General features: G+C 50.9%; 1 protein-coding gene across 1 annotated transcript in view; it reads right to left on the bottom strand.

Annotated features, from left to right (window-relative positions):
• Positions 1-18216, bottom strand: part of LOC139260440 (striated muscle-specific serine/threonine-protein kinase-like) — a 458414-nt gene that overhangs the window by 83855 nt on the left and 356343 nt on the right. Inside the window, exon 30 of the mRNA XM_070877003.1 lies at positions 4357-7372. Within this exon, the coding sequence (XP_070733104.1) occupies positions 4357-7372 (3016 nt within the window). The remainder of the gene's footprint in view (positions 1-4356; positions 7373-18216) is intronic.

Genomic DNA, 18216 nt, shown 5'->3' with positions numbered 1-18216 from the left:
TCTTTGTTCCCGTTATGACTTCCCCTGATTCTGACTGCAGGGGACCTACGTTTGTTTTTACTAACCTTTTTCTCTTTACATATCTATAGAAGCTTTTGCAGTCCATTTTAATGTTCCCTGCAAGCTTCCTCTCATACTCTATTTTCCCTGTCCTAATCAAACCCTTTGTCCTCCTCTGCTGAGTTCTAAATTTCTCCCAGTCCCCGGGTTCGCTGCTATTTCTGGCCAATTTGTATGCCACTTCCTTGGCTTTAATACTATCCCTGATTTCCCTTGATAGCCACGGTTGAGCCACCTTCCCTTTTTTGTTTTTACACCAAACAGGAATGTACAATTGTTGTAGTTCATCCATGCGGTCTCTAAATGTCTGCCATTGCCCATCCACAGTCAACCCCTTAAGTATCATTCGCCAATCTATCCTAGCCAATTCACGCCTCATACCTTCAAAGTTACCCTTCTTTAAGTTCTGGACCATGGTCTCTGAATTAACTGTTTCATTCTCCATCCTAATGTAGAATTCCACCATATTATGGTCACTCTTCCCCAAGGGGCCTCGCACAACGAGATTGCTAATTAATCCTCTCTCATTACACAACACCCAGTCTAAGATGGCCTCCCCCCTAGTTGGTTCCTCGACATATTGCTCTAGAAAACCATCCCTTATGCACTCCAGGAAATCCTCCTCCACCGTATTGTTTCCAGTTTGGTTAACCCAATCTATGTGCATATTAAAGTCACCCATTATAACTGCTGCACCTTTATTGCATGCACTCCTAATTTCCTGTTTGATGCCCTCCCCAACATCACTACTACTGTTTAGAGGTCTGTACACAACTCCCATTAGCGTTTTCTGCCCTTTGGTATTCCGTAGCTCCATCCATACTGATTCAACATCATCCAAGCTCATGTCTTTCCTTACAATTTCATTAATTTCCTCTTTAACCAGCAACGCCACCCCGCCTCCTTTTCCTTTCTAGGATTGGGCAGGATCAACATGGATTTTTGAAAGGGAAATCATGTTTGACAAATCTGTTGAGATTTTTGAGGTTGTCACTCGCAGAATAGACAAGGGGGAACCAGTGAATGTGGTGTACTTGTACCTTCACAAAACTTTCAACAAGGTTCCACACAAGAGGTTACTAAACAAAATTAGGGCTCATGGGATTGGGGGTAATATACTAGCATGAATTGAGGATTGGCTAACGGACAGAAAACAGAGAGTCAGATTAAATGGGTCATTTTCGGGTGGGCAGGCTGTAACTAGTGGGGTACCACAAGGCTTGGGCCTCAGCTATTCACAATCTATATCAATGATTTGGATGATACAAAGCTCGGTGGGAATGTAAGTTGTGAGGAGGATGCAAAGAGACTTCAAGGGGATATAAACTGGCTAAGTGAGTGGTCAAGAGCATGGCAAATGGAATATAGGGCTCAAATTTCCCCTGGAGTTGTCCCGTTTTTTTTTGGAGTAAATAGCTTTTTTTGGAGTAACTTAAAAATTGCAAATTTCCCTATTTAACTTGCTCCAGTATAAGTCAGTTAGTTAGGTTTTTTTCTAGTTTCATTTTTTTTCTCCAAAAGGGGGCGTGACCAGCCAATTACGCCTCTTTTGGCCATAGAAGCAAATTTGGCCATCTAAAACTTACTCCAAACTAACTTAGGCCAGTGTATGTGGCCACTTTTGTAGGTACAGAAAAACCTTACCTACATTCAGCGCAGGTAGCCAGAGATTGCAGGGGGGCGGGGGGGGAAGGTGAGTTAGAGGATTCTAAAGCTGTAAACACTTCACAGCATCAGAACAACATCTTCAGCACAACAACATCAAAAACTAAATGAAAGATAAATCAGCTGCTGAAAATAAAGCAGTCCCACCTTGCCGACTGCAGAACGCACTGGCTATGCCTCCCGCCAGGGCTTGGGATGGTAGGCACGCATGACTGTAGGGGTGAGGGGTTTTTACTTTTTACAGCTGTCTCTAAATGCTGTGTGGTCCTAATGGAACATGATTCAGTCTTAATGCAAAATATCTTTTATTGGATATTTTACAATGCACTTCAACGACAACAACAACAGCAGCGACAACAGCAAAGAAAGGCTGCACCCATCCCTCACCCACATCTCGGGGAAAGTGCACTTCTTCATAGGGTCGTTGATGGTGGGGGGGGGGGCCTGGCTTGGGTCTCACCGGTGGCTGTGCGTGGATTGAAGTGGGAGTGGCGTTTGAGTATCCGGCCTTTGTGCCCTCATTGCAGAAGCTAGTTCCCTCATGGCATCTGCCATCGTTTGCACACTCTCTGAAATGCCCGCCCTCAGTTCCCGTCTCAGTGCTGATATTTCTCCCGACAGTGTCGCTCCCTCATCACGCACCTTACTGACGGCTGCCACGAGTGATCTTTTAAGGGCATCTCCTCACCCAATGACAGAACCTGATTAACATCTGCTAAAGGCTGCATCTCAGGAGAGGCTGGTCGGCTTCTCTTTCCCCTCGCCCGGGTCTGCCTAGTGGCACCCATCCAGTAGGAGGCGCAGGCTGGCATGGTGGGGCACTGGGTGTTCTAACAATCACTTCACCACCGCCATTGGGACCCGCAACCTCGGAAGGTGTGAAACGACGGAATGTTGCCGAGGAGCTCAGTGTGATGCCCTGTACTATGGACTGATCCATATTGCGATCAGCATTCGCCCGTGAACACATTTCCATGGACCCCCTCCTCCCCCCACCCGCAAGAGTGGTGGATGCAGAAACCCTCACCACTTCTCAGAGATGGTTGGATGGGCTTGAAGTGCCGTAACCTGCAGGGTTACGGGACCTAGAGCTGGTAATTGGGATTAGACTGGATGACCTTTTGTTGGACGGTGCAGATATAATGGTAAGTACTGCAGGGAATAGATTACGGTCAGGGTGATCTCCGGGACTAGTGTCGATCGCCTGGATGGGTCGGAGAGGAGTTTTCCCAGATTTTTTTCCCCAATTGGCCTGGGGTTTTATCTGGTTTTTGCCTCTCCCAGGAGATCCCATGGCTCCGGTTGGGGTGGAGTGTAGAATGTTTCAGTGTAAGGGGTGTCGCAGTTGTGTGGGGCGGACTGGTTGGGCTGGGTGCTCTTTACCTGTCCGCCATTGTTCATTGTTCATGGGTTTATATGTAACCTTCAGGGCTGCTGACCGAGGGCCGTGTGGCTCTTTGTCGGCCGGCGCGGACACGATGGGCCGAAATGGCCTCCTTCTGCGCTTTAAATTTCTGTTTCTATGAAATATATAAGATTATGAGGGGGCTCGACAAGGTGGATGCAGAGAGGCTGTTTCCACTGATGGGGAAGACTAGAACTAGGGGGCATGATCTTAGAATAAGGGGCCGCCCATTTAAAACTGAGATGAGGAGGAATTTCTTCTCTTAGAGGGTTGTAAATCTGTGGAATTCGCTGCCTCAGAGAGCTGTGGAGGCTGGGTCATTGAATATATTTAAGACAGAAATAGACAGTTTCTTAACTGATAAGGGGATAAGGGGTTATGGGGAGCGGGCGGGGAAGTGGAGCTGAGTCCATGATCGGATCAGCCATGATCGTATTAAATGGCGGAGCAGGCTCGAGGGACCGAATGGCCGACTCCTGCTCCTATTTCTTATGTTCTTATGTGTTATGTTAAACTTGTATCGAATCTTGGTTGGACCACACTTGGAGTTACTGGGCACAGTTCTGGTCGCCATATTATAAAAAGGATATAGAGGCTCTGGAGAAGGTGCATAAAAGGTTTACTAGAATGATACCAGAACTGAGAGGTTATAACTATCGGGAAAGATTGAACAGGCTGGAACTGGTTTCTCTGGAAAAGTGAAGGCCGATGGGTAATCCGTTAGAGGTCGTTCGACTAATGAAGGGGTTCGAGAGGGTAGATGTAGAGAAGATGTTCCCACTTGCGGGTGAGACCAAAACTCGGGGCCATAAATATAAGACAGTCACTAATAAATCCAATGGGGAATTCAGGAGAAACTTCTTTACCCAGAGAGCGGTGAGAATGTGGAACTCGCTGCCACAGGGAGGGGTTGAGGCGAATAGTTTCGATGCATTTAAGGGGAAGCTGGATAAACACATGAGGGGGAAGGGAATAGAGGGATATGGGGATGGGGGGGCGATGGAGAGGGGTGGGAGGGGGCTGGTGTGGAGCATAAACCCCGGCACGGACCCGCTGGGCCGAACGGCCTGTGTCTGGGCTGTAAATAATTGTTCAGGGTATGTCCGAATCACTGGTGAAAGTTGCCATTGACTGAGAAAGGCCTGTGTCTACACTGGACAATGTCGGGACCCAGCTGGTTTCGGAGCAGCACGGGGCGAGATGACCGAGGGAAGGAGCTTCCTTACCTTTGTCCTGCTTGGAGGACACGCTGGTCTCCGACTGCAGCGATTCCGAGGAGGGGGTGGGGCGGGTCTGCATGGCCAGCTGGTTCTGGGGGATTCCCACCTTCTTCAGCGAGCCGGCCTCCGAGGTGGCCCTCCGCAGCAGGGACAGGAACGGACCTCCGCCCCGCTTGCCCTCCCGCTGGGCCGGGGCGGCGGGCTCCCCGGGGACCTCCTGCACCCTCTCCTCCGACTGGCTCCGGGCGAAACGCAGCGAGATGCCCGAGATGGTCGACTCGATCTTCCTGCGCACCGCCAAGGCCGGCGAGTTCCTGCGCTCTTTCCTGGGGGGCCCGGGCAGGGGCTCGGGGGGCTGCTCCTTGGCCTCGCCCCTCCCGAACGACCAGGAGAGCTTGCGCCCTCCAGCTTCTGCCGCCGGGCCGGTTTGATCTGCGCTGGCCTTCTCCTCTTTCCTCTCGCTGGCCGGCGCCCCCTTGAACCGCAGCGACAGTTTCCTGACGAAGCTGGAGTCCTTCGCGGCCTCTGGAATGTTCTGCTCGGACCGGGACCTCGACTTCCTCTCCCCATGGTTGAGGAACGCCTCCGGCCCCTTCAAGACCTGTAAAGGCGCCCCCGTCACCCCAGGGCGGTACACGTTCTCCCCCTTCTGGGGCCCTTGCCCCAACTTCTCCTCCGACTTGGGCCTCATCAGGTGCTTCAGGCTGCGTGTCAGGGACGAGGATTCGCGGGCCCGCTTGAACTTGGCCTCGAACAGCTCCTCGGACTCGATGTTCTCGATGTTGAGGAACTGGCCCAAGCTGGACGACTTCACTTTCATCTTGGCCGCGGGCGGGTCCTTGGCGGCGGCGGCGGCGGCCTCCTGCGGGGCGAGAGCGGGCGTCCCGGCCTCGCCCGCGGGGGTCTCGGGCGGGCTGGGGCTCCCCTCGCGGGGCACCGGGCTCTCCCGGGTGGCCGCAAAGACGGCCGGGTGCTGGAGCGCCGCGGCCGCGGGCTGGAGAGCCGCCGGGTCGGCCTTCCGACCGGTCTCGGCGGGGGGCGATGGGGGCGACAGCTGGACGACCCACGGGGCGGGGCCCTGCTGGGACTTGGCCGCCACCTCGCCCCGAGACGCCGCCGCTGCCCCGGAGGTCAGGGAGGGAGGGGCGCGCGGCGTAGGACCAACCAGGTCTGGGGTCGGAGCCGCTTGACCGCCGGGCTGGCCCAGCGGTGGGACGAGGGCAGGTTTGATCTCCTCAGCTGGAGGTTGGAGGGGCGCTTGGGTTCGGGTGGGTCTCTGTTGGCTGGGTTTCTGCTGGTCAAGTCTCTGCTGGTCAAGTCTCTGCTGGTCAGGTCTCTGCTGGTCGGGTCTCTGCTGGCCGGGTCTCTGCTGGCCAGGCCTCTGCTGGCCGGGCCTCTGCTGGTCAAGTCTCCTCTGCTGGTCTGTTCGGGAAGCCGCTGGGACCAGAGCGGAAGGCAAGCCGGCTTTGCGTTGACCGGCCTTGCTTGCCGCTGCCTCGGCTGGCTCGTCCTCGGGCGTGGTGGGGGGCAGGACAGGCTCGGCCGACAGGTTGCTGTGGGTTATGACGGCGGTCCTTCCGATCATGGTCTTCCTGTAGGGCCCTTCCACCTCCGCCTTCTGCTCCTCGGCCTTGGGGGACTCAGGGGCCGCCTCCACCTTGATCTCGGGGGTGGGGGGTCTCTGGCCCGCCTCCTTGGGCGTGGCGCCGCGCACCGGCGTGGGGGGCCGGGAGGTGTCGAACTTGGAGGGGTCGGTCAGGGCGGAGAGGGAGGGCGATTCTTTCAGCGGGAAGGTGGGCTCGGGGCTGTGGCGGGAATTAGTCTGGAGCTGGGGGATTTCCAGCGGGGCGCCCAGCCGGCGGTGGAGGACGGCCGGCTCGCCCTGGGAGAAGGAGGCGCTCTTGCGCAGGACCCGGCCCTCGGCCGCCTCCTCGCTGGGCGCGCTCTCGCTGGAGGCCGCCCGGGCCAGGCGGGGCGGGCCGGCGGCCATCTTGTCTGGCCTGGGGGGCCGCAGGGTGTGGCGTTCCAGCGAGGAGGAGCGCTGCTTGGGGTCGTCGGGGATGCCCAGGTGCTCCAGCAGCGGGCCCCGAAGCCCGCTCATCTTGCTGTCCACCGAGCCCCCTCTCAGCAGCCTCTGCCTCATCAGCTCCAGCTTCAGGGCGTAGTCTTCCTGGGCCGGGCCGCCCTTGCGGCGTTGGGCCGCCAACTCATCCAGCCTCCCCGGGCTGGGGCTGCGTCGCGGCAGCTCCATGGACGCCGACTTCTTCAGCCGGCCTGGCCCCTCGTCCACCACCGGCTGTGGGCCTCCTCCTCCTCCTCCGGCCCCCGGCTCCGTGCCCACCCCGCCCTCCTGTGCCCCCAGCAGCGCCAGGGCACTGTCGGCCGAGCTGCCCCGCCGCAGCTCGCCCCGCCGCGAGGCGGCCTCCGCCCGCAGCCCGTCGGGCGTGTCGATGCTCGCCCCCTTGCGGAGCCCCCGCTTGGGAGCGCCCGGCTTCCTGGGCGCCTCCTCCTCGTCCGAGGAGCCGGCCGGCTCCGCCTCCGTCGAGCGCTTGCGCGCGAGCTTGGGCCGCGGCCTGACCCCGCCACCCTCCGGCCGCGGCTCCCCGTTCTCCTTCCGCTTGTCGGGGCCCTCGGCCTGCTCCGGGGCCGGGGCGGGCGGGGGAGGCAGGGGGCCGGGGCGGGCGGGGGCGGCCGGGGAGAGTCGCGCCGCGCTGAGGCCCGGGCCCCCGCCGTTCTGCTTCTCCGACGATTCCTCCTCCTCCGCCGGCTCCTCCTCCTCCTCCTCCTGGCGCGGGATCTGGTGCACAGGCAGGCGGGAGGCGAGCAGCTCGGTCTGCAGCGGCATGGGGATGAAGGGGAACTCGTCGATCTCATCGGAGTCGGAGGACGAGGAGAGGACCGAGGAGAGGCGCTGCTGCTTCAGGTGTTTGGGGATTCCGATGTTGACGTGGCCTGATGTGTCCTCCACCAGCTCGGGGATGGACCTCATAACCATGGACGATTTGTAGTTGATGAGGGAACGCTGGAAACAAAAACACAAACACAAACCTGTTAGAACAATGGCTGCGGGCTTCGCGAGGCAGAGACTGGCCAATGGGAACATCCACCGGTGGCCACTGACATCCAACCCGTGCTTTGAAACAATCCCCCACACATCCCGGCCCTCGCTCGTGACCCTCAAGCATGTTCTTTGCCAAACATTTGTCCAACGGCACAATCATGTCTCGCGCAGTAGTAGCCAAAGTTGGACAGGAGCAGGAGGGGGGCCCATTCAGCCCCTCGAGCCTGTTACATAGGAACAGGAGGAGGCCATTCAGCCCCTCGAGCCTGTTACACAGGAACAGGAGGAGGCCCATTCAGCCCCTCGAGCCTGTTACATAGGAACAGGAGGAGGCCATTCAGCCCCTCGAGCCTGTTACACAGGAACAGGAGGAGGCCCATTCAGCCCCTCGAGCCTGTTACACAGGAACAGGAGGAGGCCCATTCAGCCCCTCGAGCCTGTTACACAGGAACAGGAGGAGGCCATTCAGCCCCTCGAGCCTGTTACACAGGAACAGGAGGAGGCCATTCAGCCCCTCGAGTCTGTTACATAGGAACAGGAGGAGGCCCATTCAGTCCCTCGAGACACAGGAACAGGAGGAGGCCATTCAGCCCCTCGAGCCTGTTACACAGGAACAGGAGGAGGGCCATTCAGCCCCTCGAGCCTGTTACACAGGAACAGGAGGAGGCCATTCAGCACCTCGAGCCTGTTACACAGGAACAGGAGGAGTCCATTTAAATTTCCCAGCTACCATGGTGGGATTTGAACTCAGGTCGCTGGATCATTAAGTCCAGAGCTCTTCGAGCTCTAGGCCACCAGCATAACCACTGTGCCACTGTTCTCCATGATGTTACTGCTGTGTTTAAAAGGGTAGCAAAAGTGACCCATGGAACGACAGACCAGTGGGTCTGATGCCCATGGTGGGTTACGTTATGGAAACCCTTATTAAAGATAAGGATATGGGGCATCCAGATAGTGATAAAATCATAAAAGATATCCTACATGAGTTCATGAAGGGGAGCTTTTGTCAATCTACTGGTTTACTATGAGGGTGTGATAGAAACATAGAAACATAGTAAATAGGTGCAGGAGTAGGCCATTCGGCCCTTCTAGCCTGCACCGCCATTCAATGAGTTCATGGCTGAACATGTAACTTCAGTATCCCATTCCTGCTTTCTCGCCATACCCCTTGATCCCCCTAGTAGTAAGGACCTCATCTAACTCCTTTTTGAATATATTTAGTGAATTGGCCTCAACAACTTTATGTGGTAGAGAATTCCACAGGTTCACCACTCTCTGGGTGAAGAAGTTTCTCCTCATCTCGGTCCTAAATGGCTTACCCCTTATCCTTAGACTGTGTCCCCTGGTTCTAGACTTCCCCAACATTGGGAACATTCTTCCTGCATCTAACTGTCTAAACCCATCAGAATTTTAAACGTTTCGATGAGATCCCCTCTCATTCTTCTGAACTCCAGTGAATACAAGCCCAGTTGATCCAGTCTTTCTTGATATGTCAGTCCCGCCATCCCGGGAATCAGTCTGGTGAACCTTCGCTGCACTCCCTCAATAGCAAGAATGTCCTTCTTCAAGTTAGGAGACCAAAACTGTACACAATACTCCAGGTGTGGCCTCACCAAGGCCCTGCACAACTGTAGCAACACCTCCCTGCCCCTGTACTCAAATCCCCTCACTATGAAGGCCAACATGCGATTTGCTTTCTTAACCGCCTGCTGTACCTGCATGCCAACCTTCAATGACTGATGTACCATGACACCCAGGTCTCGTTGCACCTCCCCTTTTCCTAATCTGTCACCATTCAGATAATAGTCTGTCTCTCTGTTTTTACCACCAAAGTGGATAACCTCACATTTATCCACATTATACTTCATCTGCCATGCATTTGCCCACTCACCTAACCTATCCAAGTCACTCTGCAGCCTCATAGCATCCTCCTCGCAGCTCACACTGCCACCCAACTTAGTGTCATCTGCAAATTTGGAGATACTACATTTAATCCCCTCGTCTAAATCATTAATGTACAATGTAAACAGCTGGGGCCCCAGCACAGAACCTTGCGGTACCCCACTAGTCACTGCCCGCCATTCTGAAAAGTACCCATTTACTCCTACTCTTTGCTTCCAGTCTGCCAACCAGTTCTCAATCCACGTCAGCACACTACCCCTAATCCCATGTGCTTTAACTTTGCACATTAATCTCTTGTGTGGGACCTTGTCGAAAGCCTTCTGAAATCCAAATACACCACATCAAATGGTTCTCCCTTGTCTACTCTACTGGAAACATGCTCAAAAAATTCCAGAAGATTTGTCAAGCATGATTTCCCTTTCACAAATCCATGCTGACTTCGACCTATCATGTCACCTCTTTCCAAATGCGCTGCTATGACATCCTTAACAATTGATTCCATCATTTTACCCACTACCGATGTCAGGCTGACCAGTCTATAATTTCCTGTTTTCTCTCTCCTTCCTTTTTTAAAAAGTGGGGTTACATTGGCTACCCTCCACTCCATAGGAACTGATCCAGAGTCTATGGAATGTTGGAAAATGACCGTCAATACATCCGCTATTTCCAAAGCCACCTCCTTAAGTACTCTGGGATGCAGACCATCAGGCCGTGAGGATTTATAGGCCTTCAATCCCATCAATTTCCCCAACACAATTTCCCGACTAATAAGGATTTCCCTCAGTTCCTCCTGCTTACTAGACTCTCTGACCCCTTTTATATCTGGAAGGTTGTTTGTGTCCTCCTTAGTGAATACTGAACCAAAGTACTTGTTCAATTGGTCTGCCATTTCTTTGTTCCCCGATATGACTTCCCCTGATTCTGACTGCAGGTGACCTACGTTTGTCTTTACTAACCTTTTTCTCTTTACATATCTATAGAAGCTTTTGCAGTACATTTTAATGTTCCCAGCAAGCTTCTTTTAATACTCTATTTTCCCTGCCCTAATCAAACCCTTTGTCCTCCTCTGCTGAGTTCTAAATTTCTCCCAGTCCCTGGGTTCGCTGCTATTTCTGGCCAATTTGTATGCCACTTCCTTGGCTTTAATACTATCCCTGATTTCCTTTGATAGCCACGGTTGAGCCACCTTCCCTTTTTTATTTTTACGCCAGACAGGGATGTACAATTGTTGTAGTTCATCCATGCGGTCTCTAAATGTCTGCCATTGCCCATCCACTGTCAACCCCTTAAGTATCATTCGCCAATCTATCCTAGCCAATTCACGCCTCATACCTTCAAAGTTACCCTTCTTTAAGTTCTGGACTATGGTCTCTGAATTAACTGTTTCATTCTCCATCCTAATGTAGAATTTCACCATATTATGGTCATTCTTTCCCAAGAGGCCTCACACAATGAGATTGCTAATTAATCCTCTCTCATTACACAACACCCAGTCTAAGATGGCCTCCCCGCTAGTTGGTTCCTCGACATATTGCTCTAGAAAACCATCCTTTATGCACTCCAGGAAATCTATCTCCACTGTATTGTTTCCAGTTTGGTTAGCCCAATCTATATGTATATTAAAGTCACCCATTATAACTGCTGCACCTTTATTGCATGCACCCCTAATTTCCTGTTTGATGCCCTCCCCAACATCACTACTACTGTTTGGAGGTCTGTACACAACGTTTTTTGCCCTTTGGTGTTCTACCCATATAGATTCCACATCATCCAATCTAATGTCCTTCCTAACTATTGCATTAATCTCCTCTTTAACCAGCAATGCTACCCCACTTCCTTTTCCTTTTAAGGTAAAGTAGTATGGTTGGGTTTAGGCAGTGGATATGCGACACGCGACCTCTACCGCCTCGAAGGACAAGGGCAACAGGCGCATGGGAACACCACCACCTCCACGTTCCCCTCTGAGTCACACACCATCCTGACTTGGAAATATATCGGCCGTTCCTTCATCGTCGCTGGGTCACAATCCTGGAACTCCCTCCCTAACAGCACTGTGGGAGCACCTTCACCACACGGACTGCAGCGGTTCAAGAAAGTGGCTCACCACCACCTTCTCAAGGGGCAACTAGGGACGGGCAATAAATGCCGGCCTGGCCAGCGACATCCACATCCCAGGAACGAATAAATAAGATGGCGCACTTAGATTTCAGTAACGCCTTTAGACAGTTTCTCTGGAAAGGCCAATACTGACAATAAAGAAAACAGGAATGAATGGAAATATTTTACAATGAGTTTGTAATTGTTTGACTGATAGCATTTCCTGTACCATGTCCCTGAGGTTCTATCAGCCTGGACCAGAGTTCTCACAATGCTCTGTTTTGGGACCTCTTTTGTTTAATATCTTCATAAGTGATCTGGAGCTAAGAGCCACAAGTGTAGTGGCTACATTTGCAGATGATATTATGTTCAAATCCCTCCATGGCCCTCGCCCCTCCCTATCTCTGTAACCTCCTCCAGTCCCACAACCCCCCGAGATGTCTGCGCTCCTCTAATTCTGCCCACCTGATCATCCCTGATTATAATCGCTCCACCATCGGTGGCCGTGCCTTCTGTTGCCTGGGCCCCAAGCTCTGGAACTCCCTCCCTGAACCTCTCCGCCTCTCTACCTCTCTCTCTCCTCCTTCAATACACTCCTTAAAACCTACCTCATTGACCAAGCTTTTGGTCACCTGCCCTAATTTCTACTTATGCGGCTCGGTACAAAATTGTTTTATCTCATAACCCTCCTGTGAAGCGCCTCGGGACGTTTCACTATGTTAAAGGCGCTATATAAATTCAGGTTATGGTTGTTGTTGTTGAAGGTGGTAGGTTGTAAAACCAAACAGAATAAGCTGCAGGAGGATTTGAATATACTTGGGAATTGGGCAGACAGGTGGCAGATGAAATGTAGAGATATGCAAAGTGCTTCACATGGGGACAAAAACACAAAGGGACTATCAATTAAATGATAAGAAAATAATGTGTATGGAAAATCAAAGAGATACACAATTCTTTACAGGGATTGACAGGGTAGATGCAGGGAGGATGTTTCCTTCGGACTGGGGAGTCTAGAACCAGGGGTCACAGTCTCAGAATAAGGGGTCGGCCATTTAGGACTGAGATGAGGAGGAATTTCTTCACTCAGAGGGTGGTGAATCTTTGGAATTCTCTGCCCCAGAGGGCTGTGGAGGCTCAGTTGTTGAGTAAATTCAAGGCTGAGATCGATCGATTTTTGGATATTAAGGGAATCGAGGGGTATGGGGATAGTGCAGGAAAGTGGAGTTAAGGTCGAAGATCAGCCGTGATCTCATTAAATGGCGGAGCAGGCTCGAGGGGCCGAATGGCTGACTCCTGCTCCTAATGCTTATGTTATCTTTGTCCCACTCTGACCTCTCCGTTCTCAGCCTCCTACCCTGTTCTAATGATACTCAACGTAAGCTCGAGGAACAGCACCTCATCTTTCGTTCAGGCACTTTACAGCCTTCTGGACTCAACATCGAGTTCAACAATTTCAGAGCGTAACCAGCAATTATTGGTAATTGTTTTGCTTTGTCATTTACACCTCCTCTGGACCCACCTTTTCATTTCTTTACTCGTCCCATTACCATCTCCTTTTGTCTCTCTAATCTCTCCTACCTTCCACCCTATCACAGACCTTCCCTTTTGTTCATTCCTCCCCTCCCCCTTTCCCTGCCTCTTCACTCGCTTAAAACCCGTTACATCTCAAACGTTTTCCAGTTCTGCTCAAGGGTCACCGACCTGAAACCTTAACTCTGTTTCTCTCTCCACAGACGCTGCCTGACCCGCTGAGTATTTCCATCGTGACCTGTTGTTAGATTAAATAGAAACATAGAAAATAGGTGCAGGAGAAGGCCATTTGGTCCTTCGAGCCTGCACCACCATTCAATATGATCATGGCTGATCATTCACCTCAGTACCCCTTTCCTGCTTTCTCTCCATACCCCTTGATCCCTTTAGCCATAAGGGCCATCTCTAACTCCCTCTTGAATATATCCAATGAACTGGCATCAACAACTCTCTGCGGCAGGGAATTCCACAGGTTAACAACTCTCTGAATGAAGAAGTTTCCCTCATCTCAGTCCTAAATGGCCTACCCCTTAATCCTTAGACTGTGACCCCTGGTTCTGGACTTCCCCAACATCGGGAACATTCTACCCGCATCTAACCTGTCCCGTCCCGTCAGAATCTTGTATGTTTCTACGAGATCCCCCCTCATCCACTTAAACTCCAATGTATAAAGGCCCAGTTGATCCAGTCTCTCCTCATATGTCAGTCCAGCCATCTCGGGAATCAGTCTGGTAAACCTTCGCTACACTGCCTCAATAGCAAGAACGTCCTTCCTCAGATTAGGAGACCGAAACTGAACACAATATTCCAGGTGAGGCCTCACCAAGGCCCTGTACAACTGCAGTAAAACTCCCTGCTCCTATACTCAAATCCCCTCGCTATGAAGGCCAACATACCATTTGCCTTCTTCACCACCTGCTGTACCTGCATGCCAACTTTCAATGACTGATGAACCATGACACCTCGGTCTCGTTGCATCTCCCATTTTCCTAATCTGCAGCCTTTCAGATAATATTCTGTCTTCGCGTTTTTGCCACCAAAGTGGATAACCTCACATTTATCCACATTATACTGCATAGAGATCTGGGAGATCCTGATTAACAATAAGTTAAATCTACCGCAACAGCGAATGGTAGAATGATATGGCACAGGAGGAGGCCATTCGGCCCATCGTACCTGTGCCGGCTCTGTGACGGAGCGATCCGATTAGTCCCACTCCCCCCGCTCTTTCCCCACAGCCCTGAACATTTGTCCCCGTCAGGTATTTATCCAATTCCCGGTTTGAAAGTTACTATTGAATCTGCTCCCACCGCCCTTTCAGGCAGCGCGTTCCCGATCACAACAACTCGCTGCGTAAACACATTCTCCTCATCTCTCCCTCTGGTTCCTTTGCCGAGTGTCTTGAAGCTGTGTCCCTCTGGTTACAGGCCCAGGGAAAACAGTTTCTCCTTATTTACTCCATCAAAACCCTTCATGATTCTGAACATTTCTATTAGTGAGGTGTATAAAATTATGAGGAGCCGAGATAGAGTGGATAGGACGGACCTGTTTCCCTGAGCAGAGGGGTCAATAACCAGGCGGCATAGATTTAAAGTACTTGGAAGGAGATATAGAGGGGATTTGAGGGGAAATTAAAGCACATGGTATTGATGTGGATAGAGAACTGGTTGTCGGACAGGAAGCCAAGAGTAGGAATAAACGAGTCCTTTTCAGAATGGCAGGCAGTAACTAGTGGAGTACCGCAGGGCTCAGTGCTGGGACCCCAGCTCTTTACAATATACATTAATGATTTAGACGAAGGAATTGAATGTAATGCAGATAACACTAAGCTGGGTGGTGGTGTGAGCTGTGAGGAGGATGCTAAGAGGCTGCAGGGTGACTTGGACAGGTTAGGTGCGTGGGCAAATACATGGCAGATGCAGTATAATGTAGATAAATGTGAGGTTAGCTACTTTGGTGGCAAAAACAGGAAGGCAGAAGATTATCTGAATATGGTGACAGATTAGGAAAAGGGGAGATGCAACGAGACCTGGGTGTCATGCTACATCAGTCATTGAAAGTTGGCATGCAGGTACAGCAGGTGGTGACGAAGGCAAATGGCATGTTGGCCTTCATAGTGAGAGGATTTGAGTATAGGAGCAGGGAGGTCTTACTGCAGTTGTACAGGGCCTTGGTGAGGCCACACCTTGAATATTGTGTTCAGTTTTGGTCTCCTAATCTGAGGAAGGACATTCTTGCTATTGAGGGAGTACAGCGAAGGTTCACCAGACTGATTCCCGGGATGGCAGGACTGACATATGAAGAAAGATTGGATTGACTAGGCTTATATTCACTGGAATTTAGAAGAATGAGAGGGGATCTCATAGAAATATATAAAATTCTGACGGGACTGGACAGGTTAGATGCAGGAAGAATGTTCCCGATGTTGGGGAAGTCCAGAACCAGAACCAGGGGTCACAGTCTAAGGATAAGGGGTAAGCCATTTAGGACTGAGATGAGGAGAAACATCTTTATTCAGAAAATTGTGAACCTGTGAAATTCTCTACCACAGTAAGTTGTTGATGCCAGTTCGTTAGATATATTCAAAAGGGAGTTAGATATGGCCCTTACGGCTAAAGGGATAAGAGGGTATGGAGAGAAAGCAGGAATGGGGTACTGAAGTTGAATGATCAGCCCTGATTATATTGAATGGTGGTGCAGGCTCGAAGGGCCGAATGGCCTACTCCTGCACCTATTTTCTATGTTTCTATGTCACAGTAAAGGAAGTAGAGAAATTGGATAGGATAAAAATAGATCAAGAGGAGGTACTTAAAACTTTGTCAGCACTCAATGTAGAAAAGTTACCCTGTCTGGATGGAATACACCCGAGGATCTGAGGGGACATAAGAAATAGGAGGAGTCGGCCATTCGGCCTCTCGAGCCTGCTCCGCCATTGAATACGATCATGGCTGATCTGATCATGGGCTCAGTTCCACTTCCCCGCCAGCTCCCCATAACCCTTTTCTCCCTCATCATTCAAAAATCTGTCTATCTCTGCCTTAAATTTATTCAATGTCCCAGCCTCCACAGCTCTCTGGGGCAGAAAATTCCACAGATTTACAACCCTCTGAGAGAAGAAATTCCTCCTCATCTCAGTTTTAAATGGGCGACCCCTTATTCTTAAACTATGCCCCTTAGTTCTAGATTCCTCCACGAGGGGAAACATCCTCTCTGCATCTACCTTGTCGAGCCCCCTCAGTATCTTATATGTTTCAATAAGATCACCTCTCATTCTTCTAAACTCCAATGAGACCCAACCTGCTCAACCTTTCTTCATAAGTCAACCCCCTCACCTCAGGAATCAACCTTGTGAACCTTCTCTGAACTGCCGCCATTGCAAGTATATCCTTCCCTAAATAAGACGACCAAAACTGTACGCAGTACTCCAGGTGTGGCCTCACCAATACCTTGTAGTTGTAGCAGGACTTCTCTGCTTTTATACTCTATCCCCCTTGCAATAAAGGCCAACATTCCATTGGCCTTCCTGATTACTTGCTGTACCTGCATACTAACTTCTTGTGTTTCATGCACAAGGACCCCCAGGTCTCTCTGTACTGCAGCATTCCTCTCCATTTCTCTCCATTTAAGTAATAATGTGCTATTTTACTTTTTCTGCCAAAGTGGATAACCTCACACTTTTCCACATCACACTCCATCTGCCAAATTTTTACCTGTCTATATCCCTTTGCAGACTTTTTGTGTCCTTCTCACCCATCTTTGTATCATCAGCAAACTTGGCTACATTACGCTCGGTCTCTTCATCCAAATCATTAATATAGTTTGTAAATAGTTGAGGCCCCAGCACCGATCCCTGTGGCACCCCACTAGTCACTGATTGCCAACCAGAGAATGAACCATTTATCCCGACTCTCTGTTTTCTGTTAGTTAGCCAATCCTCTATCCATGCTAATATATTACCCCAACCCCGTGAACTTTTATCTTGTGCAGTAACCTTTTATGCGGCACCTTATCGAATGCCTTCTGGAAATCCAAATACACCACATCCACTGGTTCCCCCTTATCCACCCTGCTCGTTACATCCTCAAAGAACTCCAGCAAATTTGTCAAACATGATTTCCCTTTCATAAAACCATGCTGACTCTGCTTGACCGTATCATGCTTTTCCAAATGTCCTGTTACTGCTTCCTTAATAATGGACTCCAGCATTTTCCCAACGACAGATGTTAGGCTAACCGGTCTAGTTTCCTGCTTTTTGTCTGTCTTCTTTTTTAAATAAGGGCGCTACATTTGCAGTTTTCCAATCCGCTGGGACCTTCCCAGAATCCAGGGAATTTTGGTAGATTACAACCAAAGCATCCACTATCTCTGCAGCCACTTCTTTTAAGATCCCAGAATGCAGGCCATCAGGTCCAGGGGACTTGTCCGTCTTTAGTCCCATTATTTTACCATGACAGATGACACTAAGCTGGGTGGCGGTGTGAGCTGTGAGGAGGACGCTAAGAGGCTGCAGGGTGACTTGGACAGGTTAGGTGAGTGGGCAAATGCATGGCAGACGCAGTATAATATGGATAAATGTGAGGTTATCCACTTTGGTGGCAAAAACAGGAAGGCAGAATATTACCTGAAAGGTGACAGATTAGAAAAAGGGGAGGTGCAACGAGACCTGGGTGTCATGGTACATCAGGCATTGAAAGTGGGCATGCAGGTACAGCAGGCGGTGAAGAAGGCAAATGGCATGTTGGCCTTCATAGCGAGGGGATTTGAGTACAGGAGCAGGGAGGTCTTACTGCAGCTGTACCGGGCCTTGGTGAGGCCTCACCTGGAATATTGTGTACAGTTTTGGTCTCCTAATCTGAGGAAGGACATTCTTGCTATTGAGGGAGTGCAGCGAAGGTTCAACAGACTGATTCCCGGGATGGCAGGACTGACATATGAAGAAAGACTGGATCGACTAGGCTTATATTCACTGGAATTTAGAAGAATGAGAGGGGATCTCATAGAAATAGATGGGATTGGACAGGTTAGATGCAGGAAGAATGTTCCCGATGTTGGGGAAGTCCAGAACCAGGGGTCACAGTCTAAGGATAAGGAGTAAGCCATTTAGGACCGAGATGAGGAGAAACTTCCTCACTCAGAGAATTGTGAACCTGTGGAATTCTCTACCACAGAAAGTTGTTGACACCAGTTCGTTAGAGATATTCAAAAGGGAGTTAGATGTGGCCCTTATGGCTAAAGGGATCAAGGGGTATGGAGAGAAAGCAGGAATGGGGTACTGA

The sequence above is a fragment of the Pristiophorus japonicus genome, chromosome 3 (assembly GCF_044704955.1).
Source record: "Pristiophorus japonicus isolate sPriJap1 chromosome 3, sPriJap1.hap1, whole genome shotgun sequence".
NCBI classification, from domain to species: domain Eukaryota; kingdom Metazoa; phylum Chordata; class Chondrichthyes; family Pristiophoridae; genus Pristiophorus; species Pristiophorus japonicus.
This window is presented reverse-complemented; position numbering and strand designations above follow the sequence as displayed.